The following is a 22,725-nucleotide window of genomic DNA, read 5'->3' on the forward strand; positions in this document are numbered from 1 at the left end:
TAGGGAAGGCTGTGGATTTTGTCATCAATGTCTTGTTAGTAGTCGATCTTAGGAATATTCGTAGTGGGGGTTGCTTCCTTAAAGTGGTATAACTCGTTTAAAATGCGTTTAATATTAGCTCTTGCTCTCCCGTACAGTTTTCAGGCACTGCAACTGGTTGTTGCTTTCGGAGTTTTCTATGTCGGACATGTTGTGGCGATTTATTATTGTCTATGAGGGCCAAGGCTCTATGTAGTTTAACAAACGACTGATAGGTGGCAGCACCAGTCGCAAACAAGAGATAGGTACAGTGCAAAGTGATGAATCGTACAGTCTGTTAAAAGATTAACGTTACATCTACAATGGCACTATAAAGCAGATGAATGAACTGAACTGTGTTTACAAAGGGAAACTTCAACACATATGGCGTGAATATGTAGTTAGACTTAGCTGTCATTGCAGCAGGTCGTTTTCGAAACAGGTTGTTGCTTGGTGTGCAAATCACTACGGTGAACTCTGTTGGTATTGCCTCTTAAAGTGCATTTAAAATTCGTGATGTCACAGCAACAATCGTGGAAAACTCCCGGCTTTCGGCATTAACTTCTGTCTCCTGATGTCAGTAGTACGCAGTTACTCCAGTACAGAACAACTCTTTGTGTGCAACATAGAATTTATAGTACCCGGAGTTTATAACAAGTCAGATCACAGATATAAATCTCTTTGTATCAGTTCACAACAATCACATATCACTTTTGGCTTTAACGAAGTGCAGAAGCGCTTGCTTTCGCCCTTCAGCTTTGCTCGACAGGTCAACACCAACTGCGCTTTGCGTAGCGTTGACTGTGGCTACAAGTACCCTTTGGTATCTTCATCACTCATTCTTGGTACGCCATTCTACACGCTGTCTGTTGATTTCCCTTATTTGTTGGTGTTACAGTTTTCACACAAGGTAGCGTAATTCAGCCAAACATTTTACAGCGTAAGACAGCTAAGATAGGTCACCGCAGATAGTTTCAGGACTAGTGAACCTGTCGATGTGCAGTTTTCGTTAAGTTATGTTGGACAATGTGGTGAATATTCTGACGTACGTAAGTAAGTAAGTTTTAGCGTTTGTAGCTGCTGAATTACGAAACCGCCACTGAGTTCCTAAATTAGTTAATTGGTTCCATGTTCCAGGGATCATTTGTACAGTTAGTCGTAATGATGTAGAACGAGTCATTCACACTTCACAATGATATGTAATTGTGGCTGCATACTGATATTTACAATTTTTGTTAATTTTTATGTTTTGCTGTTGTGAGTTTATAATTCCTACTCACGACCTATTACACACTACAAAAATAGAAATTCTCTTACAGAATAGCAGGAGCTGTCAAGAGTAAACTGTTTAACTTTGTTTTCAAATTTTACTTTGCTAAGTTTGCTGTCTGTCAGACAAGGGTAAGCGATTAAAGATGTACGGTGGCACCACTATGCATTCATTTTAGTGCTATAGACAATCTTACTGTGGAGTAATGAATATCTTTTGGTTCTGGTATTCTAATTAGGAGAGAAGGAAACGTAGTAGGTGAATATGGATTGGGGCAAAGAAATGCAAGAGGACGCCGCCTGGTAGAATTTTGCACAGAGCACAACTTAATCATAGCTAACACTTGGTTTAAGAATCATGAAAGAAGGTTGCATACATGGTAGAACCCTGGAGATACTAAAAGGTATCAGATAGATTATATAATGGTAAGACAGAGATTTAGGAACCAGGTTTTAAATTGTAAGACATTTCCAGGGGCGGATGTGGACTCTGACCAGAATCTATTGGTTATGACCTGTAGATTAAAACTGAAGAAACTGCAAAAAGGTGGCAATTTAAGGAGATGGCACCTGGATATACTCATTAAACCAGAGGTTGTACAGAGTTTCAGGGAGAGCATAAGGGAACAATTGACAGGAATGGGGAAAAGAAGTACAGTAGAAGAAGAATGGGTAGCTCTGAGGGATGAAGTAGTGAAGGCAGCAGAGGATTAAGCAGGTAAAAAGACGAGGACTAGTAGAAACCCTTAGGTAACAGAAGAAATATTGAATTTAACTGATGAAAGGAGAAAATATAAAAATGCAGTAACTGAAGCAGGCAAAAAGGAATATAAATGTCTCAAAAATGAGGTCGACAGGAAAAATGGCCAAGCAGGGATGGCTAAAGAACAAATGTAAGGGTGTAGAGGCTTATCTCACTAGGGGTAAGATAGATACTGCCTACAGGAAGATTAAAGAGTCCTTTGGAGATAAGAGAACCACTTGTATGAACATCAAGACGTCAGATGGAAATCTAGTTCTAAGCAAAGAAGGGAAAGCAGAAAGGTGGAAGGAGTATATAGAGGGTCTATACAAGGGCGATGTACTTGACGACAATATTATGGAAATGGAAGATGATGTAGGTGAAGATGGAATGGGGGATGTGATACTGCGTGACGAGTTTGACAGAGCACTGAAAGACCTGAGTCGAAACAAGGCCCCCGGAGTAGACAACATTACATTGGAACTACTGACGGCCTTGGGAGAGCCAGTCCTGACAAAACTCTACCATCTGGTGAGCAAGATGTATGAAACAGGCGAAATACCCTCAGACTTCAAGAAGAATATAATAATTCCAATCCCAAAGAAAGCAGGCGTTGACAGATGTGAAAATCACCGAACTATCAGTTTAATAAGTCACAGCTGCAAAATACTAACACGAATTCTTTACAGACGAATGGAAAAACTGGTAGAAGCCGACCTCGGGGAAGATCAGTTTGGATTCCGTAGAAATACTGGAACACGTGAGGCAATACTGACCTTACGACTTCTCTTAGAAGAAAGATTAAGGAAAGGCAAACCTACGTTTCTAGCATTCGTAGACTTAGAGAAAGCTTTTGACAATGTTGACTGGAATACTCTCCTTCAAATTCTAAAAGTGGCAGGGGTAAAATACAGGGAGCGAAAGGCTATTTGCAATTTGTACAGAAACCAGATGGCAATTATAAGAGTCGAGGGACATGAAAGGGAAGCAGTGGTTGGGAAGGGAGTAAGACAGGGTAGTAGCCTCTCCTCGATGTTATTCAATCTGTATATTGAGCAAGCAGTAAAGAAAACAAAAGCAAAATTCGTAGTAGGTATTAAAATCCATGGAGAAGAAATAAAAACTTTGAGGTTCGCCGATGACATTATAATTCTGTCAGAGACAGCAAAGGACTTGGAAGAGCAATTGAACGGAATGGACAGTGTCTTGAAAGCAGGGTATAAGATGAACATCAACAGAAGCAAAACGAGGATAATGGAATGTAGTCAAATTAAGTCGGGTGATGCTGAGGGAATTAGATTAGGAAGTGAGACACTTAAAGTAGTAAAGGGGTTTTGCTATTTGGGGAGCAAAATAACTGAAGATGGTCGAGGTAGAGAGGATATAAAATGTAGACTGGCAATGGCAAGGAAAGCGTTTCTGAAGAAGAGAAATTTGTTAACATCGAGTATAGATTTAAGTGTCAGGAAGTCATTTCTGAAAGTATTTGTATGGAGTGTAGCCATGTATGGAAGTGAAACATGGATGATAAATAGTTTGGACAAGAAGAGAATAGAAGCTTTCGAAATGTGGTGCTACAGAAGAATGCTGAAGATTATATGGGTAGATCATATAACTAATGAGGAAGTATTGAATAAGATTGGGGAGAAGAGAAGTTTCTGGCACAACTTGACGAGAAGAAGGGATCGGTTGGTAGGACATGTTCTGAGGCATCAAGGGATCACCAGTTTAGCATTGGAGGGCAGCGTGGAGTGTAAAAATCGTAGGGGGAGACCAAGAGATGAATACACAAAGCAAATTCAGAAGGATGTAGGTTGCAGTAGGTACTGGGAAATGAAGAAGCTTGCACAGGATAGAGTCGCATGGAGAGCTGCATCAAATCAGTCTCAGGACTGAAGACCACAACAACAACATTCTAATTATGTACAGTGTTATATCTTTGGAACTGCAGTGGATTATTTACAACAAACTGTATGAGGGGATAAATATACTGTGATACCGTAGTCAAAACGCCTAACTCCGTAAACTACAACATGATTGTTGGCGGGTGCCGCATATTCTTACAGCATGTTTTTGAACAATGAACTCTTTCTTTCTCAAAGTTCATTTGTTAGAACATTATTCCATATGACATAACTGAATGAAAATGGATAAAATATATCTTGTCATCTCTGTCTCCCCTAGGTGTTCAATGACTCAAAGTGCAAAAAATGCTGCACTAAGTTGTTTTAGGAGTTTCAAAATGTGTTTCTTCCAGTTTCAATTCTCATCGATATGGACACCCAAAAATTTGGAAGTTTCCACACTTGTTATTATTACCTCACAGAGTATTAGGGTTACTGAAAGGCATCTTCAAACAATCTAGGAAAATTGCAAAATCCATTAAAAATGTAAAGGCCAAATTTAAAAATTCTAAAACAACATAACAATTCTTTTAATTTACAACATAAATGTTACAGGCCCAAAATTGCATGGGGGGGGGGGGGGGTTGACTGCTCTAGCTCCCATAGTATGAAATATAAAACTTAGAACTTGACGAAGTATGGATAATTAAACATCTCACGAAATATGGGGTCAAACGCATAAAATTACATCAAGGAAAGATTGGGTCAAGTGCAAGTATGATGCTAAAATACGGAACAATGTCGATGGTCGCAATTTGTACCTAAAACATGAACGAGCTTAAGTCGTACATAAAATTATTAGCAATAACCATAAAAGGAAAACAAGCAAAAGCCTACCTTGTGAATGATTACAGTAATGTGGTAACACATCCACAAGCGAATAATGTTAATAAAGGAAAACTCTCACACGGTAAGATCAAAACTAACCTTTGTAAAGATATAGGTCCTGTCAACAGCATCAAAAATCATCCGGAGAAGGAAAACAACACTATTAAAATGTGTTAATCATGACTTCATACAACAGGAAGGAGCAAACTGTGTGCATGCCGAGAGAGTTATGACACAGACATTACTTGACTTACCATATGGAAACAACGTCCCTTAAACGCAAAATAGGGCCTGTTTACATCTGTCGTATTCTGCTTGTTTTGTATTAGATGGAAGGTCTTTTACGTAATGCGAAACAAAAGTGGATATAAGATGTAACCTTTAGGATTACTAAGTAAAACTTTTTGGGTTCTCTTAGATACGATGAAACAACATTCTTCTCTGCCGCGTTGAAAAGAGCCTTCGAAGAAGACTTCAGCAACGTAACGTATGTGATAAACAACGGCCGTAATCGTCAACAAGTGATGTGGTCATTCCAATAATCGCACCATTGGCCTCAGTTTTATCGATAGGATTTTAAATAACCACAAGTATCAAATGTTCCTAATAGGTATGCTGCCACAGGCATTGGAAGACGTCCCACTGAGGAAATAAAGAATCAATGTGGTATCATCATGTCACCCATTCCACGCAGATAGTTACAAATTTTCGTAACAGAACATTTGCAGAATATTAGATCATACGCTCGGTAAATAAAAAATGGCCTACAAGTTCATCTCTGGACTTTTAACTGTGAGGAATTAAAATAAGATGCCTATTTAATGCACCCGCACTCTGATTAAATTGTTTTATACGAGGTTGAGTCAAATGAAAACCTTAAATTTATAATAACAAATCGATATTTGGCGCCGTTATCCTGTAAGTTGGTAAGCATGCTACAAACAACATGCAGATTGGCCTGTTGGTGGCAGCATAGTGCAGATGTACACATACCGTCACAGTATCAGGATAAAGATGGCCGCCCCACTTACGACTTGCGCCAGGGAAGAACAGCGTTCTGTTATTCAGTTTTGGCGTAGTGCAGGTGTGAAACCTATTGAAATTCATCGACGAATGAATGTTCAGTACGGTGATGCATGTTTGTCACAGCAGCAAGTCTACTAATGGAGTAGGAAGTTCGTAAATGGCGTGACTTCAGTGGAAGATGCTCCTCGCCCAAGTCATAGAAAAGTCAAACTTATTCCTAACGCAGTGTAATATAGTCCGATTAAAATTGGTTGATAGTTGACATCTGTCACATTCCGCTACAGTGATGCCACATCGCCTGCCGCTCGGTAACAGGCGACCTACAAAGGATCCGGTCATACATGTCAGGGCTGTGTCTGTGATGAGACACGTCACTCGGAGGACTAAATATGCCATTGAAGTAAATGTAGCGGTCTAGACATGACCGTGCCGTGCTCAAGGTATGCAAGTGAGCTGAGCACTGTAATATAGTCCGATTAAAATTGGTTGATAGTTGACATCTGTCACATTCCGCTACAGTGATGCCACATCACCTGCCGCTCGGTTAAGGGTGACCTACAAAGGATCCGGTCATACATGTCAGGGCCGTGTCTGTGACGAGACACGTCACTCGTAGCACGAAATATGCCATTGAAGTAAATGTAGCGGTCCAGACATGACCGTGCCGTGTTCGAGGTATGCAAGTGAGCTGAGCAGTGTAATATAGTCCGATTAAAATTGGTTGATAGTTGACATCTGTCACATTCCGCTACAGTAATTCCACATCGCCTGCTGCTCGGTTACAGGTGACCTACAAAGGATCCGGTCATACATGTCAGGGCCGTGTCTGTGACGAGACACGTCACTCGTAGGACGAAATATGCCATTGAAGTAAATGTAGCGGTCCAGACATGACCGTGCCGTGCTCGAGGTATGGAAGTGGGCAGTGTACGTGCCGGGCGGGATTTGTCATGTTTAATTTTTCACGTGACGGACGACGGGACGGTAGAATTGTTCTGTAGGCAGTGGAGCCGTGCAACGCTGTTTTGTGTACAGAAACTGAATGCGGAAAGACTAATACTAGTACTTCGTAAGTTTCCTGTGCTTTACGAACAGACGAACGAAAAACACCGGAATGCCGTGTAAAAAGACAGTGTGGAAGAAGACGTGCAATAGATTTACAAATATAAGGTAAAAATTTTACAATGTTTAATACCGGTAAGATATTCATGTAATTCTATTTCGCAAACCGATAGGGGCTTCATGTCATTGCTGTATCAATATATCCCGCCTGGAAGGCGGCGCGTGGGTCTGCTGATGTATACTGAATGGGTAGGCGTTCCTCTGGATCCCAGGACACGTTGGTATCTGTGGAAATGAGACGGCCGATATAGCGGCCAAGGCTGCAGTCTGTCTTCTTCAGCCAGCTATTCGCATGATTCCCTTCGCCGATCTACGGAGTGTTTTATGTCGTCGTGTTGCTCTTTTATGGCATGCACATTGGTCGACACTTCCCAATAATAAATTGCGGGACGTGGAAGCTCTTCCCTGTGCTTGGACCTCTTCCTCCCAAACGCGTCGTCGGGAGGAGACAATATTTACTAGACTCCGGATAGGGCACTGTCTTTTTAGCCATCGACATCTTTTAAGTGGCGATCCTTCCCCACTCTGTCCCCACTGCTCTCAGCAGTGGACGGTAAAACACCTTTTACTTGAGTGCCCCTATTTTACTCCGTTACGCGCCCGTCTTCAGCTGTCGTCTGATATATCTTCCATTTTAACAGATTACACGCGCTCAGCCGATCGCGTTCTCGATTTCATTAGTGCCAGTGAGATGACGTCAGTCATTTGAAGCTCTTTTTGGGGACAACCAACCCCCTTCTATAGTGTTATTTTAAGCTTTCCTTCTGTTTTTAGTTCCTCCAATTTCTTGAGTTTCGTTCCCATTGCTGCTGGTTTCCAGTTTTTTTTTTTTTTTTTTTTTTTTTTTTTTTTTTTTTTTTTTTTTTTTACCTATTCCTAAGTCACAGACCGGGCGCTAATGACCGTAGCAGTTTTGATCCCTAAAACCATAAAAAAAATTAATGGGTAGGCCAAATGTAGGAAGTGAGTAGGATCAGGTGAGGTAAGATTCTTGGTATAGCTTTTTACGTGAAAGTACGTTTAATAGAGAATATTAGTCAATGACATACGTAACTTTGCACTGAAGAACCTGTAGGCGCGAAACTGTTTCTTCACTGATAGTCTGTGCTGCTACTAACGGCTATTAACGTCGATGCCTATCTAAAGTCAGTAATGGCCCCCCTATGAAGTAGAAACAGTGTTGCTAGGTCGTCTCCTCGGAATCAAATGGGCTGAATCGGGCGGAGATCGTAGGTCTCCACAGTGCCGGCTAGAGGGCGCTGTCGTCGGTGTCTAATAGTGCCAACTTAAGAACGTGCACCTACGCCGTGGCATCGTAGCTATCAATACCACTCAATGCAGCAATTGAAGCAATAGTGAAGGAAAACCGCCAAGTGACACTGAATGGCATTGGAGCATGTTTACAGATTAGTCATGGATCAGCACACCACAGCAAAATGTGCTCCAGTTTCACAAAGTGGCTGCAAGATTAGTGCCACGGCAGCTGACTCCTGAAATGAGAGAACGATGTGTTGATGCTTGTGAAGAACTTCTTCGGCGCTATGAATGAGAAGATTACGTTGATAAGCGATACAGCTTTGTACCACATCTGCACAATAAATAATATTTAAAAAATATTTAACGTTTTCATTTGACTCACTCTCGTATATTCTTTGAAAATGTGTTAATATTTCAGTTTGTTAGTATTATGTTAATTAAATATTGCTATTATAATTTCCGTGAAATTGTCTGTATGCGACTTAATATTGAAATAATTGATAAAACAGTAGAAAAAAATCTAGTAACGTTATACAGACGTGTCGAGTGGACACAACTTCTGCGTGAAGTCAGGATAGCAGTTGGGTACCTGTGAAGCGTCTCTCACGCTAGTAAAACATTGTCATAATTCAGTTAACATTGTTTACACCAGTCCTGTTTCTCACCGGCCTTGTAGCCTATGCCTCTCTGAGCTGCGTGTTGGATTCCTGCTGGCGGCTGCCGAGTCAGTTCCTCAAATGCAGTCCCAAGCTTTTCAGGGACAGGCTGCCGGCTCGATTATCGTCCAGCCCGAATGGCCTCATACTAACTGCTGGAGTGTGTTCAGTCCCACTCCAAATTCTATACTGACCCTTGATGGCCCATGTTGTCAGAACTCCTCCTTACCGGCCAGGTAGGTTTCAGCACCAGGAGGTGCCAAAATGTTCAACAGGAACGTGGACCCCACGAGGCCCTACAGTTGGATGGTTCAGATGGCTCTGAGCACTATGGGACTTAACTTCTGAGCTCATCAGTCCCCTAGAACTTAGAACTACTTAAACCTAACTAACCTAAGTACATCACACACACCCATGCCCGAGGAAGGATACGAACCTGCGACCGAAGCGGTCGCGCGGTTCCAGACTGTAGCGCCTAGAACCGCTCGGCCACTGCGGCCGGCCCTAGAGTTGGTTTTCGCGCTGAAGTTCGGTGCTGTCAGCACTCTGCGATGTGGTGTTGTGAGAAGTCAGTCAGCTTCTCCATCAGTAATGCCAGGTGGCGAGCATTATGAAGTTGATCAGGCGAAGACCGTTAACTCAGGCACATCTTCGGCTATTTCGTAGACTGTTCTGGAGTATCTAGGACACAGATTCGCTACAGTATAGTAATCAAGGAATTATGTTCTATTAATGTGAACGCCACCGATTCTAATGATCGATTCGTTGAGAACTGGTGAGCTAGAGTATTTAAAGGGAGCTAATGTGAGGCTCGGCTCGTAATGACCGGATGTGTCCTTCTTATTCTGCTATATTCACTTAACAGGCTCTGAACTGCTGTGTAGGTCTTAACGTTTCTGTTGGTTTTCTGTCATGTGCTATTTTCTGCTGAGCTTGTCCCCTCTCTCGGCGCGGTGTTGTAACGTGCCGAGGCCTGACGCGCTTGCCACCTGCCGTTTATTTCCTGGTTCTGTCTCTGACTTTCGCGTGGCTTTACTTCTAACAAAGCAGATGAGTTTAATAAAATTTTCTAATTTACAGCTCCTTACTATACTGTGTTGTAACAGCTATGCAAATTCTAAACCACATACGATCAATATCTTACGAACACACTGAAACATAAGCAAAAGCATCTTGATAGATATTCGGGAAAATAAATATGCTTTTAACTGTTACTTTGCTTTTCAACATACCAGATCAAATACAGTGTTCATTCTTTGCACTGAAAGTGATCCCCATTTAGACGTAGTACAGGCCAAGGCCTAATCCCAGGCAATGCTTTAAAATGACAGGCAAATTCGTTATTAAACTGCCTAGTCCAGTCTCCAGCTCTGCTGCAAAAAAAGTGTTAAGTAATCTGCGCTGATAGTTACGCGCCTGTAAAACAATAATGTAAATTTTAGATGTGCCGCGTAATGGCGACGGACTGCAGCGCTCCAGAGATGCCGTTTTCGCCCCCTTGGAGACAATGCTATAATACCGAAAACAAATTAGTTGACATAGGTTTTACACTTCTACAAATAATACTCAACTCAAACTTTAACTTATCTATTTGACATCTACGCCGTAAAGTAGGCCTACATTATAAATCAGCTGAAATCCGCAGATGAACACTTACCAGTACAGCGATATCGTTTAGTTTTCAAATACATCGTTATTGTCTTTGTTTTTTAAACTATTATTTTCGTAACTGTTCGCTTAAAACACTGTCTTTAAGCATGTAATAGTCAGACGAGTTTTGTTACAGTTATTCTACGTCCCAATTCACTTGCAGAAAAATATTATTATTACATATTGGTGTAGAGACACTACACCTGCAAGGAAACGCCACGACTCCCGAAGACATTTTCCGTTCCACGAACGCTTCTTGCAACAATTGACGTTACGCAACTTCTGAAGGGCCATATCCTGGATGAAATGCCGTATAACTCGGACGTGTGCTGCGGTAAGTTAGGTACTTGCGTAGTAAGTAGTAAGTTGGGTCGTCGTGATAATAAAACACACGAGCCGTAACAGAGTTACGTGTTCGCTTACATTTGCTACGGCAGTAACAGGTTTGTGGGACATCATCTCCTGGCCGGTGGATACTTGTTCGCGGATCTGTTCTCGCGTTAATATTTCATCTCATTTGACGAATATTGTCTAGTTGCAGTCCTATTCGAAGACTTTTTCCAATACCACATAACAGTATACATGATGTAACAAAAAGGTATGGCCAAACTTCCAGGAAACATTCCTCACATGTAGAGGAAGAAAATTCTGAAAAAGAATATTCAGTATTTCATATATAAATTAATTAAATAGAAAGCTTACAAAGTAATTCATTTCATTGCTTGTGTTGGCATGTGACTAATTTCATTGTTTTACTAGCTCGTAACACCAATTAAGTAGTGTTCATCGTGGACCTGGTTTCCGGTACATTGTAGGCGTGGCATTTTCAAATACAGAGTAGGCAGATGCCCATTTGTTGTACGGCTGTCCTTAAAATATTGTATTCTACGACTAAGCAGTACTGAATATTAGTTGGCCTTGTACTGCGATTGTGAACAGTATCGTGAAACAAAACATTAATCTTAGTGAAATGCTGGGTTTGAAATAATGAAAATGAATCTAATCAAATTACAAAAGAAACTAATTGTGTACTCATTGAAAACTATTTAACTGGAACACAGCATTGAAGCACGATATGAATGTAACGTAACATGAAATGCACTGTCCGACACCGTCCACATCCACAAAATAAAATACTGCTCAATTCGGAAGGAAATAACTGTATAAGATTACCTTCACTGTTCAGTGTAGATAAATCTGCTTAGTTAGCACAACACATGAAAATCCTGACTATGCACTGTTTGCTCACAAGAATGTAAAGTGAGACCTATCCTGATAGAAAAGTAACTTACCTTTCGCTCAGCATGCTGTTTTGCGTCTGCTGTACTGACGTTCTCGAAATCAAATAGACATCGGCAAATGCAGCAGGTAATCCATTAGTAGCCTCTTTTTTTGCTTGTCAGAAGCAGTCTGCTGTTGCGAGTGGCGTAAAGTGCAATCTACACACGACTTTATTAAGATTGATGGAGGAGGGTATTACCTTCAATAAAAGCGTTCTTAAGTAATTAAACTCTGATTATTGTGAAAAAATACTGTACAACATAAGAAGACTCTAACATTTACGAAATTCACTCATTACAGAAAATACAGATATTTAGACCAATTGTGTTACTTGTGACGTAATGAAAACAAAGAGATCAAATTAACACTAATCATGAATATCATGAGTTATCTAAAGAAGAAAGATTTCCTTAAATTAATAGTTTTGAGAAACAAACATTTTATCCTTATGCGTGTACTGGTTACCTTGAATTATTCCTTCAAAAATCTCCTCGATCCATATCTTCACAAACAAGTTTTCAGCTCTGTAATAAAGTATTCCAGATAATTTCTCCCAGATTCACAAATATCAGACGTCTTTCTCTTAAACTCAAGTGCACGCTGCTATGCCTCTAGTAAGAATGCTCTAGTGCTGCACAACTAACAAGTGACCAAGCGCACCATAGATTACATTAAACAGGGAGTCAAGGATCCTATCCACTACTCGTGCAGCGTGCTTATACATCTTTGTCCCAGTCGAGTAAAGCTGAAATAATTACAGTGGCAGAAAACATATGAAAACCTTACAACTTGTCGATGTTATTGTCGTGCAATTGGAACAACAAACTCTAGTAGTGAACCTCAGAATTACAACTTACTGTAGATTCCAAGCAAACATAACCATGCGGGTATTTTGAACGGTTCATGCAAGAAAACGGATCTTATGACGATGGTACGTTCTGTTTCTGTGTGTTTTCCATGATTAATGATACGGTGAAGAGAAGCAGAAAATCAGCTCGAACATAGACACAAAGCATTTATCGAGCCATACCCACATAACACATGTTTGAGGACTGTTTGCTGAAAGTTTGGCCATAACTTTTTGTTACATCCCCTACCGCTCCATTAAAATTATCGTCCTCATAACTGAACAGCTATAAGCGTTAAAGGTTTCTTGCGTTCGTTAGAAAGTTCTCCACATTCTTCGCAATAACATTGCGAAAATTGCGGTTCGATATATAAGGGGCTGTCAAATGAGAAATACGTAAACAGTTTATTATTTCTAAACTAATCGCCACAACTGTTAATACATTTATCCCACTGTGAGTAAGATGTTCAGTGCCTTCATGGACAAATGTTTATGGCTGCCTACTGTAACGGAACATCCTCCTCTAGCATTGCTTTTCCTCAACATTAGTTGTCTATAACACAAATATTTTTTGAATTTTGGACAGATCAGTATTCTCAGCTGCTTTTCTGAAAACTTCCATGTAATTTTATACACAATGTTATATTTCAAGCTAAAATTTATGAGAAGGAATTACTTTATTTTCGATGTTACAATCGACAAGTGCTAGACCTGAATGTAGAGTTAAAATTGTTTTTTTTTAGAAACATTTGAAATTACGAATTATTAAAATTTCGATTATTCATTACGCAATCTAGCACTGTCTACCGTGAAACTTCCTGGCAGATTAAAACTGTGTGCCGGACCGAGTCTCGAACTCTGGACCTATGCCTTTCGCGGGCAAGTGCTCTACCGACTTCTTTTTTTGGTAATCCCATTTTGTTCGTTTCATCTGCTCGGTGCGGACGTCGCAAGACATCCGTTTCAGTTCGTTATTGATCCATTAACTCAGTTTTTTTTTATTACAGAGGGCAGCTAACCCTCTGACCGAACACGCTGAGCTACCGTGCCGGCGCCGACTGAGCTACCCAAACACGACTCACGTCACGTCCTCACAGTTTTAATTCCGCCAGTACCTCGTCTCCTACCTTCCAAACTTCACAGAAGCTCTCCTGCGAACCTTGCAGAACTAGCACTCCTGGAAGAAAGGAAGGTCCCGAGTTCGAGTCTCGGTCCGGCACACAGCTTTAATCTGCCAGGAAGTTTCGTATCAGCGCACGCTCCGCTGTAGAGTGGAAATTTCATTCTAGTAACTGTTTACTATGTTTATTTCTGGATTCATTTATGAAATAATAATCGAAATTAATAGAAATTCATTTGTCAAGAGACACTGTAAACCCTTGGAATATTGTTATTACCGCAGAGTGAAGTAGTAGTAAACATGCCTCTGATGTGATCGAACGTGTTGTTTCTGTATTTTGGGCGAAAAATGTAATTTTGTTTTGTTAATGTGAAAATTCAAAAGACGTATGATACAGTAAAATGTGACAAAATGTACTAACGTAAAAACAAAAATTCTTCAGCAACAATCTTCAAAATTATTTAGATCAATTCAACTATGAGGACCTAAAGTGTGAGAATTTCAGCTTCAAGAATCAGACCCCTAGACAAGAAGAACTGGAGCCAACTGTAAAAGGAAAGATAAGTAAACTAAAAAGTTTATTTAATCTTACTCGTCTCCAATCTTCAGAAAAGACTTGCTTATTGTGGGTAATAGCTGGAATTAGGAATGTAATTTTTCCTCCTATCTATGTAATTATGTAGTTCTCAATTCGTTCGAGAAATCAGTCATTCATAATCAGAAACACAGTCATAGCTCAGTCACTCAAAATGATTCAGAAATTTTACTTGTTAGAATGAAATCAGGCGATGATTCTTCTTCTCTGCAGGCTCGTGCTTTGCTGCAGTCTGCTAATCTGTACAAATAAAATGCCTCGTATTTTTGGGAGCGTTGTATAATCAATCGGCAAACCTCAGATTAAGCGGATATTTGGCTTTGATGAAGTTTAACCTTCCAAAGTAGTAATGGAGCTCTTGGATTATTAAATGCAGGTTCGCCTCCAGTCTTTCGGAAGTACCCTTCTGATTAACAACTACGCAATATATCGATGAATATAATTAATTCTCAAATGTCAGATACACACTTTTTGTATGAAGGAGCAATCTATATTGCCCTTTTAATCCACTTTCGTATCAGTTATCTTTTGTCATAAATCTCAATATGCAGATTACAATTCTTCAAACAATGCTCAGGGTAATCGGCGCGAAGACATTCTCGGAAGCTTTTTTCTAACAACGACCAGAGAGAGTGCTACAAAGAATAATTGTGCGCTCATGGCATAGCTATTGTATGAAACTACTTTGCGCATGGATTCTGCGAGTATGAAGATAGAAAATTAGTAAACGTCATTCAAGGGTAGAATTGTATCAGAATAATTCATCGAAAATACAGAGACATTTCAGACGTCATTCAAGGGTAGAATTGTATCAGAATAATTAATCGAAAATAAAGAGATATTACAGGAAGGAGGGGGAGAATACACTACGAAAGCATGATTGTATTCAAGCGTGCACATCTTCGGCCTAAGCAAATCGACGTGTTACGAATGTCTTTCTTCAAGACTACAAATATATGGCAATCACGTGGCGATAGATCGGGACTGTGGACAGGCCCACGTGTTGCCAAGGTTGTTTCGATTACGCTGCAGAAGTTTTGCAGGGAGTACAGCCCCGATCTCTCTCCTGAGTACAGTCTTGGTTCTGTAGGCAACCGAAAACATTTGGCCATGAAGGCATTGACTGTCTTGTCAATAGTTATAGCGATTACTTTCGAGATAATAAACAATTTACTTACTTATTTTCTATATCTCTCGTTTTCATTTGACTGCCTCTTATAGTTACTCGTTTTGGATATATTTTGTGTGGCCTTACTGAAAATACCTTTATACATTTATGATGAATAATAAATGTAACACAGAACCTTAAACTTTCTGAATAATAGCTTGGAAAGATTAAAATCTGAGTACACATTTGCATATTACATTTTGCGTAGGACAGAAAACGGAATCAAAGGAAAAGAGAATAAAACTTCCTGGCAGATTAAAACTGTGTGCCCGACCGAGACTCGAACTTGGGACCTTCGCCTTACGCGGGCAAGTGCTCTACCATCTGAGCTACCGAATGGTAGAGCACTTGCCCGCGAAAGGCATAGGTCCCGAGTTCGAGTCTAGGTCGGGCACACAGTTTTAATCTGTCAGGAAGTTTCATATCAGCGCACACTCCGCTGCAGAGTGAAAATCTCATTCCGAAAAAGAGAATATGTTGAAATGTTTTGTGAAAGAAGCATGCTGTGCAGTAAATAGTGATGCTCGGAACAACTGTTTGCTAATTATGTTTCAGAGCCATCACCATGGCCTTGTTTGTGGAGTCGTGGCTCACGGAGCTGTTGGTAGCCCTGTCACTGGTGATAGTGGCGGCGTACGCCTGGTTCTCCCACAGGTACAGGTACTGGCACAAGAAGGGCGTGCCTTACCTCGAACCACAGTTTCCGTTTGGAAATGTTTACGAAAGTTTTGTGGGCAAGCGGCCACTGACACTGATCATCAGCGACGCGTATCGGCAGTTTAAAGGTAAGATCGAAGGTGTACCGTGTAAGTGATCGTCCATGCTTAGTTTATTATTTAATTTACAGAAGTCGGCACACTTAAGGCAAAAGGTAGCGCTTACTATATTAAATGAGCACTTCTTACTAACTTTTGTCAGCTTTTTATCCTCACACTAAAAGTAACACTTGAAAATAAAAATATTAAAAATCTAATAGCGTTTCCCTTAGACAGAGGGAACTTATAGACGTACTTGGGTGGTGTAGCGGCCTTTATAAGTTTCTACTCATGCATAACACACTGATAAAATTCTGTGCATCTCATATAATAGCTTGTTTTAACAAGAAGTTCCTTTTTCCACAGCTTTCAACTTACGTTTGTTTCACTCACCTATCCACAAGTCTTCCATCAGGGCAAACACTAGTTGTACGTGTGCGTTGCTCGCGTGAATATGAAAACGAGGCGCCGAAACAATTAGCTAAAGTCAATTGCATCTAACACATATTGACTTTGGCTAACACAAATAAGATGATAAACTTAAGAATATGAAATCTAAAACTATGCAGTATGATGTAAGACTCTAAATAACGAAAAGTGTGAAGTCATCCACATGAGTGCTAAAAGGAATTCGTCGAACTTCGGTTACACGATAAATCAGTCTAATCTAAGAGCCGTAAATTCAACTAAATACCTAGGTATTACAATTACGAACAACTTAAATTGGAAGGAACTGTGTTTTATTAGCAGGACACTTAGAAAATGTAACAGATCTACTAAGGAGACTGCCTACACTACGCTTGCCCATCCTCTTTTAGAATACTGCTGTGTGGTGTGCGATCCTTACCAGATAGAACTGATGGAGTACAGCGAAAAAGTTGAAAGAAAGGCAGCACGTTTTCTATTACCAAAAAATATGGGAGAGAGTGTCACAGAAATGGTAAAGTAGACCTATTTTGGCTGGAAACCATTAAAAGAAATGCGCTTTTCGTTGAGACGGAATCTTTTCACGAAATTCGAATCACCAATTTTCTCCTCCGAATGCGAAAATACTTTGTTCACACCGACCTACGTAGGGAGGAACAATTACCACGATAAAATAAGGGAAATCAGAGCTCGTACGGAAAGATATAGGTGTTCATTCTTTTTGTGCGCTATGCGAGATAGGAATAATAGAGAATTGTGAAGGTGGTTCGATGAACCCTCTGCCAGGCACTTAAATGTGATTTGCAGAGTATCTATGTAGATGCAGATGTAGACGTAGTAAATTTAAAAAGTAGGGTAATAAGGGTGCCCCGTAGTACAGATGTAGGGACACAGAACAATTATAGAAAAATTGGTACGGTCCATGACAAATCGGGACAGCTGCCAGCCCAGTTTACGATTGTTTCCAATCACGGGCGTTAAATTTCAGTAATAACACAGTTTGTGTCGGATTAACCACAGCAATGAGAGTCTAAATAAAAATTCCCTGGAAAATTTAAGTTACCAGTACAAAAATTACAATTACGGCCTAGATTTCGCATGTGACTGCATTAATAAAAACTGGTTCAAATGGCTCTGAACACTATGGGACTTAACATCTGAGGTCACCAGACCCCTAGAACTTAGAACTACTTAAACCTAACTGACCTAAGGACATCACACGCATCCATGCCCGAGGCAGGGTTCGAACGTGCGACAGTAGCGGTCGCACGGTTGCAGACTGTAGCGCCTAGAACCGCTCGGCCACAGCGGGCGGTCATTAATAAATGTTCCGCTGCTAAGGGCGCCGCTAGCAGAACAATTGAACACCAAATGTTAGTCCAAGGAGCAAATAATTATCGCAACTTCTCGCAGCGATTTAAAAATTGCACTCTACACAAAATTGCTGAAAGTAAAATGATAATATTTGCTTATCAGTTCACACAGTACAATAAACCAATGACCACTGGACGATTTGCGCCTCGTGAAACTAATTTTCCTACCAGCTTGAGTAATACTGATAAACGTAGTAGTGCTGGCCTGGTGCAATCGAAAACACGTCAGTCCAGAATGAATACAATACAAAGACTTAATGTATTAGAACTCCATACATGTCTTGCTTCTTTATTGTTCGGCGCCGGCCGCTGTGGCCGCGCGGTTCTAGGCGCTTCAGTCCGGAACCACGCGGCTGCTGCGGCCGCAGGTTCGAATCCTGCGTCGGGCATGGATGTGTGTGATGTCCTTAGGTTAGTTACGTTTAAGTAGTTCTAAGTTCTAGGGGACTGATGACCTCAGATATTAAGTGCCATAGTGCTCAGAGACCATTTGAACGATTGTTCGGCACCTGCACAGCATTCACACTAGTATCCCGTGTCCTGCATTCCCTTGAGCGCGAATCTGGGTGGCAGCTCGGACGTTTTTTTGCAGTGTACCTGGAACAAATATTTTTCCCATTTATCGTCTTCTTTCATCAATCAGCAACAGTGTGATTTACTTACGTAACTGGACCGTTACAATCAAAGAGACAGAGTTTACATAGAGATGCTGTGGCACGTTATTTAGCGCTCCCTGTGGTGCCACACTGTACCATTATCCAAAATATTTTTAGAAGTCATTGCGTACATGTGACTTAAATGAGGAAGCCGCGCGGGGTAGCCAATCGGTCTAGGGCGCATTGCCACGGTTCGCGCTGTTACCCCCGTCGGAGGTTCGAGTCCTACCTAGGGCATGTGTGTGTGTGTGTGTGTGTGTGTGTGTGTGTGTGTGCGCGTGTGTGTGTGTTTGTGTTTGTGTTGTTCTTAGCATAGGCTAGGTTAGTTGTAGTCAGATTAAGTAGTGTGTAAGCCTAGAGACCGATGACTGAGCAGTTTGGTCCCTTAGGAATTCACGTACATTTTTGAACACCTGTCTGCCGCTAGTGTAGATCTTACGTGCAAGCATGATAACGTTGTCTTCAGTCTTGGCATAGAGTGTGTCTGACGCGGGACGGTGGTACCAGTCCGGTATTTACCCAGTAGGATGATGGAAACCACATGCGTGCCTCGTCCCTACCTGATGAGGTAGACATGAGATCTAGATGCCGCAATATTTCAGACTATAGTAACCTGACCCTCCTAGAGTCTTGCAAACCACGGATACGATATTCTGTAATTTCAGTTTACTAAACGAGCGATTGTACTGTTCAGACTCGCATAAGTTTAGATCCAACCAGAGCTATCGGCTAATTTCTGTCTTCGCTGGAGCGTGCGCTCCAGGTTGCCATTGGGTATTGTTTGGCGAAAGTATTTCGCCGTCAACTTGGCTAATGTTTCAGAGGTAGTGATGAGAGAGCCAGTAGGTGCATTACTTTTTCCAATAATTAACCTCATTGATTCACTTATCGCCAATGATGGTTGGTTGGTTGGTTGGTTGATTTGGGGGAGGGACCAATCAGCGAGGTCATCCCATCGGATGACGGAAGGATGGGGAAGGAAATCAGCCGTGCCCTTTCGTAACAACCATTCCGGCATTTGCCTGAAGCGATGTAGGGAAGTCACAGAAACTCAAAATCAGGATGGCCGGTCACGGATTTGAACCGTCGTCCTCCCGAATGCGAATACAGTGTGCTAACCAATGCGCCACCTCGCTCGGTACCAATACAGTGTGAAATTATTAACGGATTTGAGAATTACTTTGGCAGCTGTTCGGCTCTCTATGATAATGCCTCGAGCTTTTGCTTAGCTATTGGAAATGCTGCCGAGTTCTCTCCAGATGGATCGCAGTGGAGCCTATGCAGAGTTGTCGGTCCTTGATAGCTGAACGGAATTTCTTTTTCCAGCATGTGAACTGACGTCTATCCGATTTGACAGGAGACGTTTGAATGGACGCGTCACCAGTCTGCTGAATGATTTTAGTGGCGTGTTCTACAATGTCCTCGGTACCGATAGGGGTGGCGGTTATCGCCAAAGCAACCGGTTTTCTGTAAAACCGCTCAAAATAACCGGTTTCTGAAATAACCCATTTTAGGTTTCTTTATTGCTACTACTTTCAGTTCCTAATGAAGGTGAAGGAGTAGAAATCACGATCTGGTATATGGGACTAAGTCTGCGGCAGAAATCGGTCTTATTCTCCAGTTAAGATGGCGAATGTGAGGAGGAGACGGGCGAGGCGACAGCGAAAGCAAAAGGCCACAAGTTGATGACTTCCCTGCATCGTCACTTTTGGATGACATCTGTTTTTCATCTTGTAGCAAACCACAACATGAAGGTTTCAATTATTTTCCTAAATTTGAATCACCTGTATAACATATACCTGTACCAATCAAATTCACCTGCTTTTTGGATGTTTTGTGGTTAATTAGTTCCATGTTCTATGGATCATTTGCGCTATAAATCGTAATGATGAGGGACTTGTCAGTTTACATTAACATCACAAGTTAATTTGTAAATTTTGCTACATGCTGAACATTTATATGTTTTCGTCTTTTGTTATTATTATTATTATTATTATTATTATTATTATTACACATTCAGATTTAAGCTAGTAATTCCTACCCACCATCTTCTACACATTACATTAAAAGAAATTCGTCTACTGTCTACGTGGAACTGTCACGGAGAAACTTTTTCAGTTTGTTTTCACTGGATAAGTGACCAAAAATTTTAGTTGCAGCATTGTTCAGCCCTTTTTGTGCTAAAGGCTGCCTTAATGTGGAGTACTGAATGTCATTTTTCCCTCTGGTATTTTAATTATGTACATCATTGTTTGTATTTGTTTTCTCCTTGCGCGATATCACTGGTTCCTTGTGCTTCCTCCCGCTTTTAATTTTTTAAAGCACTTCATTGCTACCGCGCTTCCTAAAATACTTTCGAACTGTGGATGGAATCATTCTGCAGTACAACTGATCTCTCATGCACACAGCGACAAACTACGGTATAGACCAGGTGGGCAGATGTCTTGCACGCTGCACGTATGAATGCACGCGTACCTTCTAATAGGCCACGCCGCGAGGTAACAGGTATATTCTGTTTGAAAATATGTACCGATTGCTACGTAACGTGTTTGTTGATAGTTTCTAACGCTACGCCTTGTTGTTAAAACACTGCTGATCACTTTTCCCAATTGCTATTACTCCAATATTTCAAAGTAGTACCAATTTTAGAAATAAAAATTACTCGTTTAAAAAAAAAAATATTAAAAAAATTAGCACGGCTGCTATGCCAAATTGATATGCCGGTTTCTTACCGAGTCATTAATAAAAATGAAATAAACCTATTGTAACCGAGACCAAACAAATACCGAAAAAATAGCTCTTCTGAACTAAAATATCGGCATCGGCTAAAACCGTCGATTTTCTCATCCCTAGGTGCTGATACCGTTCTGTAAAGCGTCGATTTAGATACCCCGGCCGTAGTAACTTATGTACCTGGATGCCTTAATGACATAGGAAACTGCAAGATCTCTGCTACTTTTGAAATAAAATAGTATCAGGTAACACAGAAGAGCAGAGAGACAGGTCAAAGTATGAGCAGAGGAACCTCATGGTTTGAGATCAAGACTTTAGATATTTGCAGATGTGGTTCATTACTTCGTTCATTTTTCATCCGTAATGAAGTGATCTACCGCTGTGAGGAATCGAATGAACTCGGTGCCGACGGAATATTAAATTTAATCTTATTTTCTCAAAAATTGACATTTTGAGCCCGTGGTTGTGTAAAAAAATATAGTTTGACTCTTACATAGAAGATTACAGCAACCAGCCACTTTTTGCAATGCTATTTATTTATTTAAACAGCGCCATTACCGGTTTCGAACGGACAGGTTCATCTTCGGATGCCTAGTTCACGTCTTACATTAGAATTCACTTTCTGTTTCCGCAACTAACGAAATTTCCTTGGGGTGGTGGTGCCCTACAACCAAAACAAGATATGAGACATCGTCGTTTTAACTGTAATTGTGCCCTACAGCAATTTTAAGTGATGTAAAAAAATTATTATTATTAAAGGGAATATGTTAGGTTACACTACAGTTTTCGCTGCTGAAAGATATGATAAGCAGTCTGCACTGGAATATAATGGCGCGGATTCTTCATCGTAAGTAACCGAAACAACTTCACTTAAATAATAATAATAATATTTTGTTTACATTACTTATAATCGGTGTGAAGCACAATTACAGTTAAAAAAACGTTGTCTCACATCTTGTTTTGGTTGTAGGGCACCATCACCCCAAGGAAATAACGTCAGTTGGGAAGAGACAAGGCGAAATCTAATGTAAAACGTGAACTAGGCATCTAAAGATGAACCTGTCGGCTAGAAACCGGTAACGGCGCTGTTTAAATAAATAAATAGAATTGTAAGAAGTGGTTGGCTGCTGTAATCTTCTATTTAAGAGTCAACCTATAAATTTAATCTTCCAACACATTCATTCAGTAGGTTGCACAGATTGTCACATTGCTGTAACAGTGATCTGGAAAGAATTATTCCCCGATTTCCATAACCTGAGGAGGCATAAAATTGTGCCGTTCCAACAGTAATGAACCCCA

General features: G+C 40.7%; 1 protein-coding gene across 1 annotated transcript in view; it reads left to right on the plus strand.

The window, feature by feature from the left end:
- LOC126272549 (cytochrome P450 6k1-like) overlaps nt 1-22,725 on the plus strand; it is a 122,382-nt gene that overhangs the window by 21,642 nt on the left and 78,015 nt on the right. The window contains exon 2 of the mRNA XM_049975467.1: nt 16,039-16,268. Within this exon, the coding sequence (XP_049831424.1) occupies nt 16,039-16,268 (230 nt within the window). The remainder of the gene's footprint in view (nt 1-16,038; nt 16,269-22,725) is intronic.

The sequence above is a fragment of the Schistocerca gregaria genome, chromosome 5 (genome assembly GCF_023897955.1).
Source record: "Schistocerca gregaria isolate iqSchGreg1 chromosome 5, iqSchGreg1.2, whole genome shotgun sequence".
Lineage (NCBI taxonomy): Eukaryota > Metazoa > Arthropoda > Insecta > Orthoptera > Acrididae > Schistocerca > Schistocerca gregaria.